Here is a 20,600-nt window from a genome sequence, read left to right as displayed (position 1 = left end):
CAAACAAAGGACAAGACAGAAGTTAATTGATTTTTTATATGAATTTATCACTTGTACACCATCTAGCTTCTCAGTTCCAAAAAATAAAACTAAATCAAGCGAATCAAGAAGGGTAGGAGAGAATTAGTAACATTGCTCTTCACTATTACTGAAACCATGAACAAATTCCCGTAACAAATCTATTGCTATTTATTAGGTAAATAACCAATCCAATATAATGTCTTCTTCTTTCTTTTCCTTGAGACTGTTGAGCATCATCACCTTCCAACCTTTGAGCTTGGCTTGCCAGTTTCCAGTGGAGTGAACATGAAGTTCCCAGAAAATATTGCTTCTTTGTCTGCCAGTTCGAATGCAGAATTTGTCAGTCACAAATTACATGAGACACTTGCAGGATAAAAATTTATTACCCAGATTCACAGTTTAAAATACCAAAGGGTGCAGAGCCAAGAAGGTGTATTCAGAATAGCAAATAGCAGGGGAATCAATGACAACTAGTTCCTCTGGTTTCACACGTAAGGGATTGAGATTGAGACATGGCATATGGTTATGAAATGATCAAAGATGTAGATCAATCGCCCTACTGCATTTGAAGTTTAACAATTTCCCCTATCAATTTTCTTTTCTTCTTTAGGCATGAAAGTGGAAGACACAATACATAAGCAGAAGACTGTGTAAATTGGCCAGAGTGAAAGTAGAGGGTATTAATTTATCTGTGTTTTTCAATATCCATTCATCCATAAATTCTGATTGGTGATCAGGCAAACCAGGTTCCCAGGAGCTAAAGCTACAAAAACTCGATTAGGCCCCTGGATTATTTTAACTAAACAGGAAGGATAGAGCCAAACATAATTGAGAAACCACAGGAAGTGGAAGAATATTAAACGAGTTCTCATTTCCCCCTGTTTTCCCTTCCCTGTAGAAAGAGGTTATCTATGAATAAACTATCTTTCCACGAGGGAACAAATTATCATATTCTATCAGACCATCGAGAAGCTACAGAATAAACGTGTATACATAAAAAAGTTACAATCTACCTGTCAAGGACAGGCAACTAACTTCACGACGAGTATACCTAGCCATTGCCTGCATTTGCATTAAAATACAAGTCAGTGGTTATCTAAAGAAAATATCTAACAATCATTCTGTCGATGGTAAACAATATGATGTATCAGAGAATTATCAACTGATAGTGGCTTTGACTCCAAATATAAAATTCTGAGATGGAAATAATCCCAAACATTGATGTTTCCTTAGAATCAAGATCACATCATGCTAATTAATCATGGCAGCCAGAGAGTGATTTTGGGAGGATGTTTGGGGTTGTTTGCTTCAGAATTAATCCCAAACATTGATGTTTGCTTCTTCTGTCTGTGATTGTTTTTCTTCAGGTTTATGTGGTTCGCCTACCTCGCACCATAGAGTGTAGTTCAACGCTGGAGGAGGTTCTTCATCACCCTGGTTTAGGGACAGAGATATGTTCTTGTGGCAGGCAGGTTCCAGCTGTTCTATGGGACTTAGGGATGGAGAGAAATAAAAGAAATTATAGAGGGGTTGGGAGGTCTTGGGAGGACGTTTGAGCTCTTATTTGGTTTCATATCTCCCTTTGGGTTTCAGTGTCCAAAGCGTTTTTAATTACTCTTTAGGTTTGATTTGGCTAGATTGGAGCTCGTTCTTTTAGTTTTTAGGTTGGCTCCCTCATGTTGGGCTGTTTTTTTTAGTCTATTTTGTATTACTTCATTCTTCCCAACGAAAGTTCGATTTTACTCAAGAAAAAAAAAAACATATATACGGCAGAAAAGATTGGAGCTCGTTATTTTAGTTTGGCTCCCGTATGTTAGGCTGTTTTTTTTATGCTCTTTTGTATTAGTTCATTCTTCCCCATGAAAGTTTATTTTTACTAAAAAAAAAAAAACAAAAAAAAAAGAAGAAAAAAAAAATATATATATATATACAGGGCAGCCAGAAAACATGCCTGCACAGCTCGTAATGCAGCAGCATCATTTGGCAATGGTGATCCATCTTCAGAATATATATTCCTGTAAAATAAGACAATCAAATACCGGAAAGAAGAGTACTGAGAAATTCAAGGAGAATAGCCAACATCAGAAGACTCAGAACATGTATAAACAATATTTTTGAAGAAGATACATAACGTATATTCCTCCCACGCTTCAAACTCAAGGAAAAACTCCCTTGAGAAGGACAAGGAGGTCCAGGACCACACAAGGGTCTAGCTTGTTCTCCATCTACACACCCATGGGATTCCTTGTTACGCATGAACGGAATGAGAGAATATGACAGCTGATATATTCTTGAGCTACATTTAGAATTTTAAACTTAGCCATCTAAAAAGAAACAATGACTCTTCTGCTTTTACCTTCCTACCTATCAATATGAATTCTACTCTCCTCCATACTCCAACCCTAATGACAAAGGCGTACTATTTGAATCCAATAACCTTATGCTCAGGTTTACTAGTAAGAAGAGCAAATTGTTTTTCATCATTGTGGGTGTCAGGCCAACTTATGCCGATATGGACAACCATCTAAAACTTAGAACATTTCGCATAAGAAAGCTAGTAGAACTCTAAAAATTTAAAATTGCATTAAAAATATGATATTGTATTAAACTTCAAGGGTGACAAGAATGAAAAAGATGAAAAAAAAAAAAAAGCTTACCTCCATATTACGTTCTGCAGCTCATCCTGTCCAGCTTCTGGAAGCATGGCAGAATCATAAGCAACAATATTTCCATAAAAGATTTTTTCTAAATCTTTCATCCACCGAGTCAAAAGCAAATTTACCTGCCAGTAAAAGATAACGAACATACATCCTCATATGTAAAGCCTATTTCATGATAGCATGTAGTTATCTGGTATGCACAAGTCACTAACATGATCGCTCTGAAATGCAAACTTATGATCTTAACAATGTTCCATTCCTACAGATCTTAATGTTGTTTAACAAATAATTTCAACTCAACTTAAGGTATCAAGAAAAACAAACATCCCAGTTTTTATTGCACAGAAAGGAAAATCTTAAGATGAAACTAGACATGATCTTAAAAAGTGGTATCATCTTTTGATAGGAACAGGAAAACCAAACAAAACAAATAACACCGAAGAGATAAAAAACAATGGAACTCCCTAGTGGCATCCCTATGAGCTAAGCTCCTAGTCCTCGTTGAACTCCTCTTCATCGGTTCAATATCCCATCCATATATTATAACAAAATCCACGCACTAATAAATTTAATCCACATTCAAACTAACAGCGATGCTAACAAATTGATTCACTCATAAAAGTTAGTTACATATCAACTTGAGGACCAGGGTATCGCCTTGTCCTCTAGCCAAGGGAATAGTGAATTATAAAAAAGCACTAAAAAAGAATAACCCAAGTCGCTAGAGCCAACAGACATTAACAATTGTCAATCATTACTCACAATACTCAATATTTCTGTACCTAGTACTGACCAATGGTGGCCATAGCTCTCGTGAACCCATATGTTTCTACACCTAGTTCAACCTCTTGATCTGCTAATTTCCTTAGCTATCCCTTTTATCCACCTCCAATTCCCAATCACTTCTCCAAATTCTTCGCGAATTGATGCAAGTAATTTGTTTTCCCTCTTGAAAGGTGGAGGACTTAGAAGGCAAGCTAAGATTTTGTGAGTCAATTTTCAAAGCTTTGATCTGGGGCTTATGGAAGAAAAGAAATGTCAAACTTTCGTTAGAAAGAAATAATAGCAGTCATCAAACTTCTTACAACAGATTCTTGGTGTGTTCTTTCCAAATATTTTTGCAATTTTTCTTCTTTTAGAATTTATGTTTGCTAGAATTCTTTTCTTCGTAAATGTGTTTGAGGTGCTTGCTAAATAATAGCATTCATCAAACTTCTTTAGAATTATGCTTTCTAGAACTCATCTCTTCCACATTTCTAGGCAAGCAGCCGACAATTCCAAATTCTCTAGATGAAAAAGACCAAATTCCACAAATGGTAGGGCAACGTAGGAAAATATGGTCCAATTTTTCTGAGTCTTTGTAACAAAAACAGCACACCGAAGGCGATAATGTAATACCGTTTCGTGATAGCATGTTAAACGACAGTCTACACTACCACCCTACCAATTGAGCTAAGGTCCGCTTAGGAACCAGAAAACCAAACACTGCATCAATAAGTAAAGGTTTGGAAATACAAGCCAAAGAGCTCAGATACTTTAGGGACCTGGTGGTTCCCATATGAGCTCAGATCCTCTTACAAATCTCCTCTTCCCCTCTTCATTTTCCCCTCCCTTTATTTATAACATAACTCACAGAAACAAAAATTTATCGCACAGCCCAACAAACCTACAAGCGACCTCACACCAGAAGTAAAAAACCAACTTCTTGTGTGGCTACTAGTGATCTAACATGAAAATGTTAAGGCACTGTACTTGTGGTATGAGCAACGCGTTCTTCTTGCCTTCAATACATTAATACAATTTGTCTAAAAATTACTATCCTAATCTTTTAAGATAATGTTCATTTTAAATTTTGAGTATAGACATCTTTGGAAAGCCCGATTAATGAATTACAAAGTGTGCTGCTATATGCATAAACCTACATACATACACATAATATAACCAATAGAAACATTAGAATTTTCATGGATTAAAATGTCAAGGAAAATCATGGATTTAAATGTGAGTGTTGATCGTATACCCCAGCCTTAGATACACGTAGCTCCACATCATGATTGTAAATTTCATATAAGTATTGCCCACGTTCAACACCTTCCTTTCCTTCTTCTTTCAACCGTCGTAAGCAAAGCCACGTATGAAGAACAAGCAGAGAAAAGGTTGTTTTAAATGTTTTCTCCAAATTGAACACTGCACATTGAGGAAAACAAATTAATCCACTGTCTTTCAGTTACTGAATTATCAATTAGCTAATTGATTGTGAGTAGATATGAACTTTGAAGAGTGCACAAACTAGTCCATTGTCCAATTTTTCCTTTATGAAGTAACTATCAAGATATCAATCTGGACTTGTTTACTGCAGTCATGATCCAATGAATTGCGTTATAATGACAGTTGACTTGTTGTCACTGTGGAATTAATTGTACCATCATTTTCAATCTTGAGGTCTTTTAAAATAATTCTTTACCATAATAGTTTACGATTTCCCAAGTAAATCATGAAGGTATTATTAGTTCACAAGACCCCATGGTGAGGGAGGTGAGGGAGGATAGAGTCGAGCGAAGAAGAGAAATAATTACCATCATATATGGCAGGTTTTTCAACTTGTGAAACAATTCGTCGGTATATTACATTTGCCCCTCGAATATGCTTGCTTTGTTTACTATAAAACATCATCAACTTGAGAAAAAGACGCTTAATACCCTCGTATTGTGGTTCATCCATTCTCAATGGCGAATCAGTGGCCAAAGCTAGCGAAAAAGGCTTTGACAAAAACAATTTATCCAACTGCACCTGTTTAAAATAAGTCATTTCATTATCAGTCGCAGGTTAACTAAACTGTCTGTATCGACCAACCACGCAACTTAAGCTCATGAATCCACGTTAAACTCTTTTCAGAATAACATACTTGAAGCAAACTAATATCCTATGTGAAGAAACTACAACCAAATTGTTGGCAAGGAGCTTCAGCCTGCTATGTAGGTTGAACAAATACAAGGACTCGATTGTAATATATAGCCTTTGAAGGAAGGAAGTCGCAAAAACAAGCTAATCATTAAAATTACTTAAACGAGACTAACAACTAAATGAACACATACCTCTTACTCGTACAATTGCACTATTCTCCAACAAGCATAAAAAGAATAAAGATACATGTTTACATAATCAAATGAACAATTACATGAACATATACCTCTTACAACAATTTCTTTCAACCAACAAAACGAACTTAAATTGCACGAAAAACAATTAAATCTTCATCGAACATAAAAACCAATAGTAACCCACAAAATTGATTGACGAAGAAAACATATCAGAACTCTCTCGCGGAGCTTAAAATTAGTGACACAGAAACATACCACATGGCCGCCAAGTATGCCCTTTTCCAGATGACCGATATTGGGTGCAACAGCTGCTGCGACTTTGGCGTAGCATCGATGAGGACAAACACGAAGATCTGTACTAAATTTCAAGTTGCTTTCTGCTCCAAGCCTCCACAGATGGCGGGTGGCTCTGCTCCACTTCGCCAACATTGCTGCTACAGCTACAGCTACAGCTCTTCGGATTCGGGTTCGGAAATTGGGCTAAATATCATTATTTTAAAATCTATGAATTTTAACTTTACCCCTAATTTTATTTTGGAAAAACAATTACGGAAATTATACCAAATGAGCAAAAACGTATTTATAAAAATATCATTATTTTTTTAAATAAAAAATGTGATTTTTGATTGGTAATATAAGTTTGTAATTTATACCATTTTGTTTCGAGAATTGTGAGAACATTTAAGATATAACTTGAAAGAAAATTGGCGCTGAATAGTAAATTTAATTCATAATTTTAGACCTGTCAAAAAAAAAATTCATAATTTTAGAACTTATAACTCCATCCCTAAATTTGGGAACATTACTTATTTCGCACCAAAAGGAGCCTAAAATTTCAAGAAATAAAAACAAAAAATAAAATATTTGGCGGGAAGATCATCTCTTTACTCACAACTTCACAAGCTCCGAAAGGGAATCCTCAAAGCCGCTAATTTCCATTCCAATCCAGAAGGGCAAACAACAATCCCTAACCTTCATCGGAACTCCTCTTGCCGGAATGACCAGAGACGGCGTACAATTTGACGCCGCGAAACGATCCTATCGGAATGCTAAGGCCGAGGGGAACCGGCACGAGGAGGCTAAATGGGCAAACGTAATCGGCAATATCTTGAAGAACAGAGGAGAGTACGTGAAAGCCCTCAAGTGGTTTCGGATTGATTACGATGTGTCGGTCAAGTACTTGCCTCAGAAGCATATGCTGGCAACGTGCCAGTCCCTTGGCGAGGTCTATCTTAGGCTCGAGCACTTCAAAGATGCTCTAATTTATCAGGTAAGGTTTTGGTTGTGGTTCTGTGTACGTGTTGCGGAATGTAGGGAGTTGAAAATTAGATTTGGTTTGAGAATGAATACAATTATAAAATGGGATTATGACGGAAATATGTGTGTTCTTTCGTTGAAAGGATTTCGCAGTGGTCATTCTTTTTCGGTTGTTGCTGTTGATGTGCTGGAGCTGTAACTGGAATGTTTATTCTCTGGGGCACTATGAAAGCGGGAAAGTGGCTGCATTTGCTAATGTGCAATTAAAGTTGTTGGATGTGGATATGATTTTCTTTTATCGCAGGCATTTTTTTTCCCACATAGGATTGAAAGGGACAGTTTAAGATGAAATTCACTGTATTGTTTGGACTATGTAAAAAAGTACACAGAAATAAAATTGAAATTAACTACAATGAATCAATGATATTGTTTGGTTTTTGTTTCCTGCTTAAGAGTTCTCGAACATTTCAAGATTTTTGGTGTTTATTACGGCTTGTCCATATTTAATTGCAGAATAAACATTTAGAGCTAGCAAAACATGCCAATGACTCCCATTTGACTGTTTCATTCATGTTTAACATTTTATTTTCAAGATTTGTATTATTTATTACGGTTTTTTTATATTTAATTGCAGAAGAAACATTTAGAGCTAGCCAAACATGCTAATGACCTCGTGGAACAGCAAAGAGCTAACACTCAACTAGGTCGTACTTACCATGAACTATTTTTGAAATCTGATGATGACCATTTTTCAGTTCGAAATGCCAAAAAGTATTTCAAGGCTGCCATGGAACTTGCAAAGTTTCTCAAAGATCATCCACCAAGAAGTGGATGTTCTTTCCTCAAGGAATATGTTGATGCTCATAATAACTTGGGAATGCTTGAAATGGATCTTGATAACTTGGAAGAGGCCAAAAAGATTTTAACAAAAGGACTAGAGATTTGTGAGGAAGAAGAGGTGGATGAAGATGATGATGGTCGTAGCAGGCTTCACCACAACCTTGGAAGTGTTTACATGGAGCTAAGACTGTGGGATCAAGCCAAGAAGCATGTCGAGAAGGACATTATAATCTGTAAGAACATTGGGCATTGCCAAGGAGAGGCTAAAGGATATATTAACCTGGGTGAATTGCATTACAGGGTTCAAAAGTATGATGAAGCAATTCATTGCTATCGGAAGGCTCTTCATTTAGCTAAATCAATGGAAGACGAGGATGCTTTGGTAAGGCAAATTGATCAGAACATCAATACCGTGAAAGAAGCTATACAAGTGATGGTTGACCTAAGAAAAGAAGAACAGAATCTTAAGAAGCTAATGAGAGAAATGGCCACTGCCAGAGGCACACCTCGTGAGCGCAAATGTCTACTGCAGCAAAATGCTTCTCTTGATTGTTTAATTGAAAAATCAAGTACGATTTTTGCATGGATTCAGGTGAAAACAATACATTTCTTTGATCTTATGTTCTACTAAACTTTTCAGTGAGAAAGTAACTTGTTTGCAGCATCCCAGGTCAATGTGATTTTTTAAAGGAAGTTTCTTTGAAATAAGGGGCGAAATTTCTTTTCTTTTCGAGGTTGCATGCTCATCAAGACATGCACTTTCTACTTGTTATTTTATTTTTGTCCGACTTGCAAAAAGCTATATGCTTAAGTTCGTAAATATTAGTGTGTATTTGATAATTCTTTCAAATAAGGAGTGACATTCACTTTTTTCTATGACTGAGAGTCGGAGCTTTGCTCCCCTATACCCAGGGGCATCCGTGCCCGTCCCAAGGCCCGGACTTAGGAGACATCAAAGGTTTTTGGTATTAAGTTCACCAAAAGGTTCGAACTTGAAACCTCTAAGCCAATATAACCAAGAGACCCGAAGCCTTTGCCAACTGGCCTTATAATTTTTTTTTAATATTTCTATATGAGTTTTACTTGCATGTTATTTGAAGAATTTAGGAGGGGTCTTGTGCATATGAGTTTAGGTTGGCATTATATACTACAGTTATGCATTATAAAGATTTTCCTTTTCGATATCATTGTTGTTTATTAATACTTTTACGGTATTTTAGCACCTTGAATTTGCGAAAAGGAAGAAAAGAGTAGCAAGTGAGCTTTGTGACAAGGAGAAGCTGAGTGATTCTTATCTGGCTATTGGTGAATCATATCAAAAACTAAGAATATTCACAAAATCCATTAAATGGTATGTGAAGAGCTGGGAAGCATACAAGTCTATTGGTAATTTAGAGGTAATCTCGGTTTCTTAAGTTTAATATGTAATATTTGTGTAGCTTTTTTCCTTTCTAAATAATTGCTGTTAAAATTTAACTCCTCCCTCAAGATATTTTGTGAGATAACTGTGAACATGAATTTTATATATACTTTATAGTTTATATATATACACACGCTTGAAATAAAGTGTTTTAACCAATGTCAGGGATTCTTTGAGTTGAAATTTTTCATACGTGGTGATGGCGCTACTCTGGTTTGTTGCTATGCTCTTACTATTACTTAATATTGATTTCAGGGACAAGCACTAGCAAAGATTAATATTGGTGATGTTTTCGACTGTGATGGCAAGTGGACAGAAGCACTAGATGCATTTGAGGAGAGTTACAGGTATTTAATTTCAGTCTTCAGGATTTCCTGGCTTTTCATATCATTCTACATGGGAGAGCATGTGGCAGATGAAGGCACGCTCCCCCGATAGAGCTTTGCTCTGTTCAACCATAACATGATCTAAAATGTGAAATTAATTTTCGTAAAACTTACCGTGAGTCTGTGACTGAAGTGCAGTTTTTGAGCTTAAAATACTAAAAAATAAGAAGTTGATGCAATCCTTTTTAGTAGTTCTTCCAATTGAAGAGCAATAGTTTCCCTGAATTTAAGGCCTGTGCTTTTGTGGAAGCGCATAAACTCCAATTAATCAATTCATAAATGATGCATCCCAATACCTTAATTGCTTTTGCGTCTTGTTTTACTTCTGAAGTCATAAAATTAATAAGAGTTTGTGTTAGGCTATTCTGTAAAGTTACACTCCCGATAATTATAGTCGATCAATATACTTAAAAGAAATGTCCTGAACTTCTGTAGATGTTTTATGCTTTTATTTTTCTTCATATATATATATTTTTTTATCCTTAACGGTGTTTTAATTTAAAAATTTATGTGGTGGTCAACGCTTTTGCGTTTCAATAACTTGTAAATTTCCTTAACAATACTTCTTTGAGTAATCTGAAATAAGATTGGTTTGCTTCATTATTCATTACTATTAAATTTGCACTTCCATCAAAAGATGGAGAGAGCAAAAATTACTTTTCCCACATTTAATGATTCAAGCACTTTGATGAATACTGAGGGCACATCTTTTGATGCTTATTTGGTTTCCTATATTGTAGGATATCTGTTGAGGCTAACCTTCCTTCGGTCCAGCTTTCAGCACTGGAGAATATGCATTATAGTCACATGATACGATTTGATAATGTAGAAGAAGCTAGGTAACTACTAATACGTGAAGTGACTGCACGATCATTTTAAATTTTTAGGGACTTTTATCTTGTGATTAGAAAAGAGTTTTGGATGTTAAAGAGCTCAATCATTTCTTTTAAAGTCACGATGACTTGTTCAGCTCATTAGCGTTACGACCACAGATAAAATAAATAGTTCTTTAAAGAATTCTATTTTTCAGGCGGCTACAATCTCAAATTGACCAATTGAAGGAGACGAGGAAAAGTGATAATGAAACAAAATATGTGGCAGAGGATTGCTGCTCTGAAACAGATACAGAAGCAAACGAAGCTCTGTCAGACAGTGCATCTGATGATTGCTGCTTGTCAGACACTAGAAAATCTTGTAACAGCAGATTAAATTCTTCAAAACATTTAGCTGATTTAGAAGAGCCAAATAATGCAGTTACTCTGACTTCACCCCTCAAGCGGCTTGAAAAATCACCTAAAATCAAATCAGTTGACATGAATGAATTCGATGCATCTCCTTCTGAAATTTCACCTAAAAGTTTGTCTAAATCGGCTGGTAGCCAACAAACCACCATTGGTCGTAAACGTGTTCGTGTGATACTTTCTGATGATGAAGGTGAGAACGAGACGATGGATTTCTCAAAATCGAGGCCTCATTTTTGGCAGGGAGAGGATTCTGCAACTTCTGATGACAGTTAGTTTTTACTCCTTGACTTGTTTGAGCTGTAGACTTTCACAACCATTGACTGACTGTTGGCTGTGTTGCTTGATTTCAGATAAGAATAGACAACACTCAAGAAATCCTGATACTGAAATTAAGGTATATCTTGTATCAGTTCTTGGAGAATTATCATGCTTGCGTTCCAATAATTTTTCATGTTTAATATTTGGTTTGGTAGGAGGGTTCAGCAATTGCCGGCAAACATGGAAGCAGGTCTTGCGAAGACATTGAAGAAAGCACTGGTTCATATAAACACAAGAGTCGAATTACTGCTACTCAAAATGATAAAGATTTTGGAACCAGAAATGCAGATGAAATATTTCCTTCTGATTCTGCTGCCAGTGGCTCCAAATTTGAAGTTGACATCTCTGAAAATCTGTTGCATAAATATAATGTTTCCAAGTCAAATTCTTTTGAACATGGTGTAAGTGTTCTTTGAAATGCTAGCTTGAGATATTTCTCGTGTCAATGGCTTACACTCATGCCACAACTGTTTAATTATTGGTTACTGTTGTCATAAGCTTCTGATCTTAGTTATTTTCTAATTGCAGCACTGTGTTACATTCAAAATTGATAATGAGCTGATACCCGTAGGGGTTGCCTTATTTGGAGATAAGCGGAGCATTGAATCTACAAAGGAAGAACTAGCATGCATGTACTATCTGCAACTTCCCTTTGAAAAGAGATCTGAGGGTATTTAATAGATGCCTATATTTTTTCTGCTCAATTACTTTAAATAATTATGGGTACATAAGATTATGACCTCGCTAAAAGTATGATAATTAGGGGGCTAAATAATATTCATCTACGAAATCATGTCTTGTAACATGTTTGGGTGCTTTTAGTGTAGACACTAATTTGAGACTCCTCCAAGTGGCTCTAGGTTGGTTTCAAATCTTTTACTGCTAGTTTTTTCTTGATTATCTCTTTGGGTGGAATGTCACAAGCGCCTAGCTTGGGATGGGCCAATCAAAATGAGTTTTAGGTAGGCTTGGCTTAGGGCCTTAGGCATTGTTTTCCTTGAGAATGTCTCATTCTAAGGGAAGGAAAATGGGAGGGGGAGAAGCAAGTGAGGAATAGGTCTTGGAGTGGGTTAGAGAGTTGAGAAATCTAGAGTGGTCTATTAATTACTGCAAGCGTGCCGTAGATGAAGTTTAGGATATGTTCTTTATTTGATGATGGCCATTTCTAGAATGTTGAAGGATCAGGGGTTTGGATAAAAGGAGGATGGTTAGTGATTTGTTAATTCAGACATTTTTATTCTTCATGAAACTAAACACCAAAATGTCCTTATTGGTTTGATTTAAACAATACATGGTATCAAATCAGGAGTGTTAACTTAGAAGCCCTAGGTTCCTCTTCGGGTATTATTACTCTATCTACGAAGTTACCTCAATTCTTTTTCTTCCATTCTTAAGAAAAATTGAGATGTATTCAGAAAAGGAACTAAGTGCAGTCTCAGGGATGAGGGGATCCCCACCCAAAAACTGCAGAAAGAGGCAAGGGAGGAACCTACAAAAGCAATGTAGCAAAAATTCCTAGACTAGTGATGGTATAGAATCTTTGGCCAGTCTTTTTAGGCGTTGTTCTGGTTGTAGGCCGATGAAGCATTTGATCTTCCTATTTGGGAAATCCAAAGATCCTATATTTTTTAACTTTCTGGTAGAAAAGAGGATAAAAGAATTGCTGAAGTAGAATGAAGCTTCTAAGGGGTTATTTTGACTCTTATCTTATTATTATCACTAATACCTTTGTCTATTATATGCCCCTCTTCAAGGTTTCCTCCATTTCTTCAGAGCATTTTATTTGATAAAAGAACCAACTCTTTAGGAGAAAAATGAAAGAATACACTAGGACAATACAAAAAATGATAGCCTTGAACAAAAGGAGCAAATTAAACAAAAGGCTAACTAACCACACAATTACTAGAAAGGATTCCAATTCAAAAGAATGAGAGATAAAAGGAGGATCAAAGGTAATCAAAGCTCAAACCTTTCCCATGAATTCTCTACATCTCTAAAGACCCTGCTATTTCTTTCTAGCCAAATATCTTACAAACCACAAAGAAAGTAGTACATCAAAGGGAAACCCTCTATCTCGTAAAGGTGGATGGTTATAGGACCTCCTCCCTTGATCATAGCCCTACATGATTTGGAGGTTGGTCTGTAGAAACATCTCATGGAAGTTTATTTGAGCTTCCAGTGGAGATACATCAATGAAGGTCAAAGTAACATATTCAGTTTTGTTTCCAACTGTCTCCTTTTCAAATATTTGATTTTCATTGATATGTGTGATTCCTTTTCCTAATATTTCGCTCAAACATGCCTTATTAGGTCTGTTGCCTGTGATTCAACATATAAGTTGTGATGGGAGAATTCTGGAGTCACTAGAATTTTTAAAAACGTCTGACCATGAAAGAAATCTTTTGGTTGAAGCTGTCATCAATGGTATGTTTCGTTAGAACTTTAGTTTCATGATTTCATTTTTTTGGTATATGATAATATTATGGTGTGCATGGTGCGTCAGTCTTATCATATTGTCCATCAATATGCCATGATGTCACATCGTGGATGCCAGGAATGAATGATTCTTGTCCTTGTTTCATCAATAGTGATCATGTTGAAATTTTGGAGTTTTCCAGTGGTGTACGTAAGAAACTAGGTTTCTATCTTGGGTTTTAGTTGCGTCAAATGTCAATGTTAGACCGATTGATTGAAATAAAAACAATATCACCTGTTTGGGTATTTTTCTGAGCTGTTTGTCAATCATTTGAGTAATCATAGACTATAGTTCTGTGTATCCCACGATCACTTCCAAGAGAAGCATTATCAATCTGAAAGTTTGCCAAATATAGAATAAGTGCTGTCATTACTTTCTTGATTCTCCAATTTTACCAGGCGTTTAATTCTGAATGTCTACTAAATAATAATAATAATAATAATAACAACAATAATAATTTGGCTTCTTATCATTGTTGTTGTTTTTGTTCAGGAGGGTTATTTGCTTATAGAGCCAAATTAATGAAAAACGTCATTTTATTCCTTGACAGGATGGGTTTCAAAACCTTTGATAAAACTTTATATTGAGTACTGCAAAGAGTTATCTGAGACACCTAACATGAAGTTGCTGAAGAAACTGTACAATCTGGAGGTATGTCATACGTGCTTGGTTGATCTAATTCTACCCTTATTCAATTGGACAAACTCTTGCAAGAACTTATTGCGATGCCGGTCTTCACGTTGGATTAGAATGATTTGATTGTAATTTATTTTTTTGTATTCTAGGCTTCAGATGACGAGATTGCAGTGTCTGATTGTGATCTGCAAGACTTATCTATAAGCCCATTGTTGAATGCACTGAACATCCAGAAAGCTTTTGCCATCTTAGACCTTTCTCACAATTTGTTAGGTAAGTTTATTTACTTTTTTTATGGTTGAAAGTAGTGTTCCTTGAGTATTGGTAACTTTTTGTCTTAAAATGAAATGGTTGTTTCTGGAGTATTAGAGATTGTTTCACATACTTCGAAGAAGTTAAAGCTTTCTTCCATTTTTTTAAAATTATAAGATATAAGGGGTCTGTTCGATTCATATAATTATTACTTTGATGCATACGAAGCAACTCTGATGGAATATTTGAAATCTCTGAGAATAAAGTATTTCACATGAAAACTTGATAAATGATCTATACAAAATCTGAACTAAACAGGACACGCAAACTATATTTAGTAGTATTAGGTGTAGTAGTACTGTTCGAATTCCTATAACTGCTGCAGGAAATGGAACGATGGAGAAAGTTCAGCAGGTCTTCAAGGAGTCGAGCCAAACACATGACTTAACTTTAGATTTACACTGCAATCGATTTGGTCCAACTGCTTTATTCCAGGTTTCAAATATCCCTCTAGACATCTAAATTTGTTTTCTTTGACTATTCATGCAAGACGTTTACATCTTGGAGGATTACTGAACTCTTTGTTGCTTTTAAACTCAAGGGCGAGTGTGTTTCCAGAAATGGATGTAGTGAATGAGTAATTATTGATTTTAGTGTAATTGTTTTGATTTTTTTGTTTGTTGTTAATTCTTTTATAAATAGGGGCTTTAGGGTTTTGTATTAGATATGACTTGAAAAAAACAAAAAAAATTAATTGTGAATAAAAATTCCCTTCCCGAGTTCTTTGAGAAAGCTTAGGCTTCGTCATGTTCTTTTGCTATTATTTGGAGTATTCAATTATAAAAAAACAATAGTTTTTGTGGTTGTAGAAGGCCTTGAAAGGAGGTTTGGAGTGTGGTTCACTTCAATGCCTCCTTTTGTGCTTTTGGTTTTAAGTGTTCCTTGGGCATCTCTTTGGTGTTGATTCTCAAATTCTCTCTGTATCTTCCTCGTTTGCCTTGGCCTGTGTTTTGTATAGCTCTTTGCTAATTTTATCATTCTTCTGAATGAAAGTGGTTTTCTATTAAAATAAAGAAATAATAAATTGTCGTTTTTTACTAATGCCTCAAATATTCAGATTTGTGAATGCCCTATTCTGTTCACTCGATTGGAAGTGCTTAATATATCTGGAAATCGTCTTACCGATGCCTGCGGATCGTACCTCTCAACCATCTTAAAGAATTGCAAAGGTAATGCATTGCAGATTTAGAAGGGATTTTATGATTAATTAGTGATATTTTAGCCATCTATGAAATATGGGTGGTGTGTCTCAACGGATTTCTTTATTCTGTTTCTCTCTTAGTATTTCAAGATATTGGATGCATCTTGATTCCAGGATATTGAACTTGAGTTTTAACACTATGCACTGAGGTTACACTTAAAAGTCAATATCCTCATTCTTTGATTTGACTTTCAGATATAGCTTGATTCTTTTTTATGGGTTTCTTTTTATTTTCCTAGGTCTTTGGAGTTTAAACATTGAACGATGTTCTATCACATCTAGAACAATCCAGAAGGTTGCTAATGCATTAGAAGTTGGAGCTGGCCTCGAAAAGCTTTATATAGGTTACCTTTTCTTTGCATGAATCAAACAAACATTTACAACCCTGATATATTCCTCTATGTATTTAGTGACTAACATTTTCCTGACATTCTTTGGTAGGATACAACAACTCGATCTCTGGGAATGCCCTCAGTAGTTTATTAGTTAAGCTCGCATCACTGAATAGGTTGGATGAACAGAATTATAACTCTTCTTTTCTTTGCAACTTTAAAAGTTAAAAACTTGTAGAAAAAATTTAAACGAAGGAGTTGCTCTTTTTGTAGGTTTACAACTCTTAGTTTAAGTGGTTTGAAGTTGAGCAAGCCAGTTATTGAAGGCCTTTTCCAGCTTGTTAAAGTGTCGGGGTTGTCTGGATTAATGCTTTCTGGCACTGGTATTGGAGATGTGGGTAAATTCTATGACGCATTTCTTTACTCTTTTCTCTTTTTGTTATTGACCATTCTGAATTCTGTGCATTAGCAAGCATTATTCTTCCATTTGATAATGAGGCCTTTTTAAACTCCGCAGGATGCTGCATTAGGGATAACTGAGTCATTTAACGGGAATGAAGAGTTTGTGAAACTTGACTTAGCTTATTGTGGACTGACATCTAATTGCCTTACTAAGTTTGGTGGTTGTACTTCTCTTATTCAGCGCATTCATGAGCTGAACTTTGCTGGGAATGCCATCATGCAAGAGGTTTGTTAAAAACACCTAATTCCTTACTAATACTTGCCATGGTCGTTTAGCGGTTTTCTTAAAACAATACATGTTATTCTTAAACTTTTATGTCAATTTTTTTGTTAACTAGGTCATTCTAACTTCTTATCTTGCTATTTTTATGGATTCTCCATGGATTACATTTTTACCATCATACACGAAAGGGAGGTCCGAATAGTTTCGTTAGGGAAATGTGCTTGATATGTAGGAAGTGAGGTGTGACTAGCAGTTTGGAAGTGGCTTGTAGGAGAGATAATTCCCTTGAATAGGTTATCAACTCTCGACTTGAGAGTGAGTTTGTACTGATATTACATAAGTAATATAGTTCGTTTAGGTTGTGTTCTTAATTTGATACGTATCAGACATTTTAGATCTGCTAAGAGGGAACCTATCTTCTGAATAATGAAGCAAATATGATTAATAGGTCAATTAACTGACTTCATTTTGATTATATTTTGTTTACCGTGACATTGTTACGTTTGAAATTCTATCCTGACTGATGTATTCAGCAGTCAAAGTTCTGACTATTCAGCGTGGACAGGGTTGTAATGCAGTATCATCCCTAATAGCTAACCCCCAATGTGGCGTTAAAGTTTTGGTTCTTAACAAGTGCCAGCTTGGCATAGCTGGAGTTGTTCAAATCATTCAGGCCGTAGCAGGTTGTAACATCAAAGCAGACTTTTTATACAAGGCCTAAAATGGACAAGTTTTTGTTACTAACATTCCTTTCTGCAGCAGGTAACCACTGTCTTGAAGAGCTCAATCTCGCCGATAATGTTGATCTCGATAAACATGCCCCGCAATTTAACATAACAGAGAAAGAAAGTAAAGAAATTATACAACTGTGCCGTTACATATCTAAACCTCATGGCCTAACATGTCCAATCAAGGAGTTGGACTCTGCTCAACAGAATCTGGAGGAGGTAAATACTGAATCCAATCAGCTTGAAGTTGCTGATAGTGAAGAACCAATTAGAGAAGGTGCCGCAGCATCCGGGGTTGATGATAGTTGTGCAAGTTCATGTCAAAGGAAATCTGCATCTCTTGATTGTCAGTTTCTTTTAGAACTTTCAACTGCCATTGGGATGGCAAAGACATTGCAATTACTGGATCTTAGCAATAATGGCTTTTCCCCCCAAGAGACTGAAACATTGTTTGGTGCATGGTCAACTTCAAGAACTGGTTCGGCACAAAGGCACATTCAGGACAACATAGTACATCTACTTGTAGAGGGGACGAAGTGTTGTGTGCGACCCTGCTGCAAGAAGGATTAATGTAATGCTGCTGAGATCTATTATATCAGAGGATAGAAGAGGTCAGTGCTCTACTTTCGACACAAATTATTTGCTCGTGTATACTGTTTAACATGTGTATTATAGGTGAAATCTGTATATAATTACGGTTCATAAGCACGATAAAATTTTATTCAACTTTTCTTATTTTCTATCGTACTTTAAGTTTCTTAATGTAATACTACTTTCTTCATTGTTATGATATTATATAAGAATTATTTGGAGTCTAGAAACACTAATATAACATTTACGAAGGAGAGTTCATGACATGAACAAAGGAAATAGGGGCTGTTGCAGGCACACTAGACATTTTCCCACCGCTGCCTGCATTGCAACATTTAAACCCTAGGGAAGTAACGTCCAGATATGTTATTCCAATTGATGAATACAGCATGGCCCAAAGGGGTTATTCGGTCGGTAAGGACTTGAAGTCTTTTGGTCATATTAGCTTAAAGGTTTCAAGTTCGAATCCTTTGGTGAGTTTAATATCAAAATTCTTGATGTCTACTAGGTCTGGGACTTGGGGCGGGTGCAGATGCTCCTGGTAGAGAGGATCAATGAAACTCTAACTCCTAGTTATAGAAAAACTCTATCTCCTATGTTTCCTTTTATTACTCTCGAGTTTCTTGCATTTTTTATGAAGGTCAGCAGCAATTTGCTGGTATGATCAGAACTCCAAATAATCCATCTTGTTAATCTCAGAAATCTCTTTTTTTTTTTATTTTAATCAATGATAGTGTAATATCCATTAAAAAGAAAAATAAAAATTTTATGGGTTTAGGGTGTAATAAAATAATAATGGGAAAGGGGGAGAGTTGTTGGCCTGCTTCTCAACAAATAGCAGTGGAATTCCTTTTCCTCCTTTCATTCAATTGCTGTCCCTTCTTCAGGAACCTCCTGCCCTAAACTTTTGCTTACTTTTCCCATTTTTAAATAATTTTTTCTTTATCTTTTAGTTTCGTGTGGTAAATCATTCTTCCCTCCACATTCCTTAGCACGTGTAATCAATATCACTTAATTTTAGATTTTCTTTCTTTTTCTTTTTAAATTACGTACGTATAAAATTAATTGCATCTTCGAAGGCTTATGTATTTTTTGGTGTCACATTATACATTTCATATCTATTTGTATCAATATTTTTAAGAGTTTCAATTTCATCCTTTATTATAAATGATGTAAAACATTGTAACAAAATTTGATATGGACTAATAATATAGCATTGATATCATGCATCAACAAATTTCCACTCTCCATAGAGAATGTGAATCCATTTTGTCCAAAGTAATGAAAATATCCCTTGCTTGATACTATCCAATGAAAGAAGATACTAATTTGATTCATTTTGTTTGATTGTTTTAGCCACTAGCTTAATATGGAAGGAAAATGATATATATGTTGCATCATGATGGGTTCAAAATTGACTTTCGTTCCAATAATTACATTTGTATATTGTAGAACTATATCTAGTATGGAAGTTCATACGAATCACACGAGATGATGATAATACGTAGAATGATTAAATATAACAAAAAGAAATCAAAGTAATCAAGAATAAGGCACAATTGAGTAACTTTAGCTGCATATAATTCTAATCGATTAACTTTGTAGTGTTATACAATGATTAGTAAAAATAGTTTTGGCTGTACCAAAATCACTCCCAAATACTTAAATATTTTCTTTTTGTGTTATTCACAACTTTTATTAATCATTCCAAAGAAAAAAAAAAGGTTTGAGAACTTTCTGTTACTGTTAAAGCAATGAGCACAATTTTTCTTTTTTGAGTAAAAGCTGATAAATTTGGTATGTACAGTAATGAATACTAATTAACTAGATTTTGGTGGCCATGATTATCCTCCTTTATACATATTTCTATGCACCAAAATGAATGGGAATTCATTATTTGATTATTCCAAAGATCTTGTTGTCTTCAATTAACTCCCACCATCAAAATTAAAAGATTCAACCCATAATAACTCACCTTGATTCTTTCATCACATGCTTCTAATTCTATGTTGACATTTAGTTAATTAACTTGGTACTTTCTTGTATTGATGAAATTAAGAACTTTAATTTCTTGTATTGATGGAGAAGCCACCTTTTACATTTTAGTTTTGTAAACTTACATTACTTTTTTCTTTCTTTTCTTTTTTTGAAAACTACATTACTTTTTGATCTTATACTTATTATAATACATTGGAAATGTCAACGGAGGATAGATTAAAGTTAAAATGATGCATTTTCTCCTTTGTTCTATCTTAAAAATCTAATTTTGACAAGGAATAAGTTGTCGTGGAGAACCATTCTCTAATTTAATTAGAAATTACAATGGTACGGTGTATACTCAAGTTTCAAATCAGCAAATATTATATTATATATGGAGATATGAAGAGACGTA

At 35.3% G+C, this 20,600-nt stretch overlaps 2 protein-coding genes across 4 annotated transcripts; one reads left to right on the top strand and one right to left on the bottom strand.

Annotated features, from left to right (window-relative positions):
- Window positions 1-13: 13 nt before the first annotated feature.
- LOC111005901 (ubiquinol-cytochrome C chaperone family protein) lies at window positions 14-6,273 on the bottom strand. The gene is made up of 7 exons (XM_022277582.2): window positions 6,038-6,273; window positions 5,258-5,471; window positions 4,702-4,868; window positions 2,679-2,803; window positions 1,973-2,036; window positions 1,035-1,083; window positions 14-337 (listed from the first exon to the last, which is right to left on the bottom strand). The coding sequence occupies exons 1-7, from the start codon at window positions 6,209-6,211 to the stop codon at window positions 258-260; spliced, it is 873 nt and encodes a 290-aa protein (XP_022133274.1). The 5' UTR covers window positions 6,212-6,273; the 3' UTR covers window positions 14-257.
- Window positions 6,274-6,600: 327 nt separating this feature from the next.
- On the top strand, window positions 6,601-18,455 carry TSK (tetratricopeptide repeat (TPR)-containing protein). 3 transcript variants are annotated; one of them, XM_022277166.2, is made up of 20 exons: window positions 6,606-7,052; window positions 7,674-8,471; window positions 9,100-9,276; window positions 9,555-9,646; window positions 10,426-10,524; window positions 10,716-11,197; window positions 11,280-11,323; window positions 11,403-11,648; window positions 11,776-11,917; window positions 13,558-13,671; window positions 14,274-14,374; window positions 14,509-14,632; window positions 14,997-15,106; window positions 15,729-15,840; window positions 16,112-16,216; window positions 16,314-16,380; window positions 16,478-16,598; window positions 16,722-16,892; window positions 17,455-17,572; window positions 17,649-18,455. In XM_022277166.2, exons 1-20 carry the CDS (start codon window positions 6,780-6,782, stop codon window positions 18,185-18,187), a joined length of 4,035 nt encoding a protein of 1,344 aa, XP_022132858.1. In that variant the 5' UTR covers window positions 6,606-6,779; the 3' UTR covers window positions 18,188-18,455. The 3 variants fall into 3 exon arrangements, with proteins under 3 accessions (XP_022132860.1, XP_022132858.1, XP_022132859.1); XM_022277167.2 differs by having other exon boundaries at window positions 6,607-7,052; window positions 17,652-18,455; XM_022277168.2 differs by lacking the exons at window positions 17,455-17,572; window positions 17,649-18,455 and having other exon boundaries at window positions 6,601-7,052; window positions 16,478-16,602; window positions 16,722-16,881.
- The last annotated feature ends 2,145 nt before the right edge of the window (window positions 18,456-20,600 follow it).

Source organism: Momordica charantia, assembly GCF_013281855.1.
Source record: "Momordica charantia cultivar OHB3-1 chromosome 1 unlocalized genomic scaffold, Mcharantia_2.0 BLBB01000001.1, whole genome shotgun sequence".
In the NCBI taxonomy this organism is placed as follows: Eukaryota; Viridiplantae; Streptophyta; class Magnoliopsida; order Cucurbitales; family Cucurbitaceae; genus Momordica; species Momordica charantia.
Note: the sequence above shows the minus strand (reverse complement) of the source record. Positions and strands in the feature narration are given on the sequence as shown.

Coding starts and splice junctions, on each gene's coding strand:
- LOC111005901 (XM_022277582.2), bottom strand. CDS start 6,211: ATGTTGGCGAAGTGGAGCAGAGCCACCCGCCATCTGTGGAGGCTTGGA. Junction 2,037..2,678: donor CTGCAGAACGTAATATGGAG/GTAAGCTTTTTT, acceptor CTTATTTTACAG/GAATATATATTCTGAAGATG. Junction 1,084..1,972: donor CTGCATTACGAGCTGTGCAG/GCATGTTTTCTG, acceptor ATGCAAATGCAG/GCAATGGCTAGGTATACTCG.
- TSK (XM_022277166.2), top strand. CDS start 6,780: ATGACCAGAGACGGCGTACAATTTGACGCCGCGAAACGATCCTATCGG. Junction 15,107..15,728: donor GTCCAACTGCTTTATTCCAG/GTTTCAAATATC, acceptor TCAAATATTCAG/ATTTGTGAATGCCCTATTCT. Junction 16,217..16,313: donor CCTCGAAAAGCTTTATATAG/GTTACCTTTTCT, acceptor ATTCTTTGGTAG/GATACAACAACTCGATCTCT.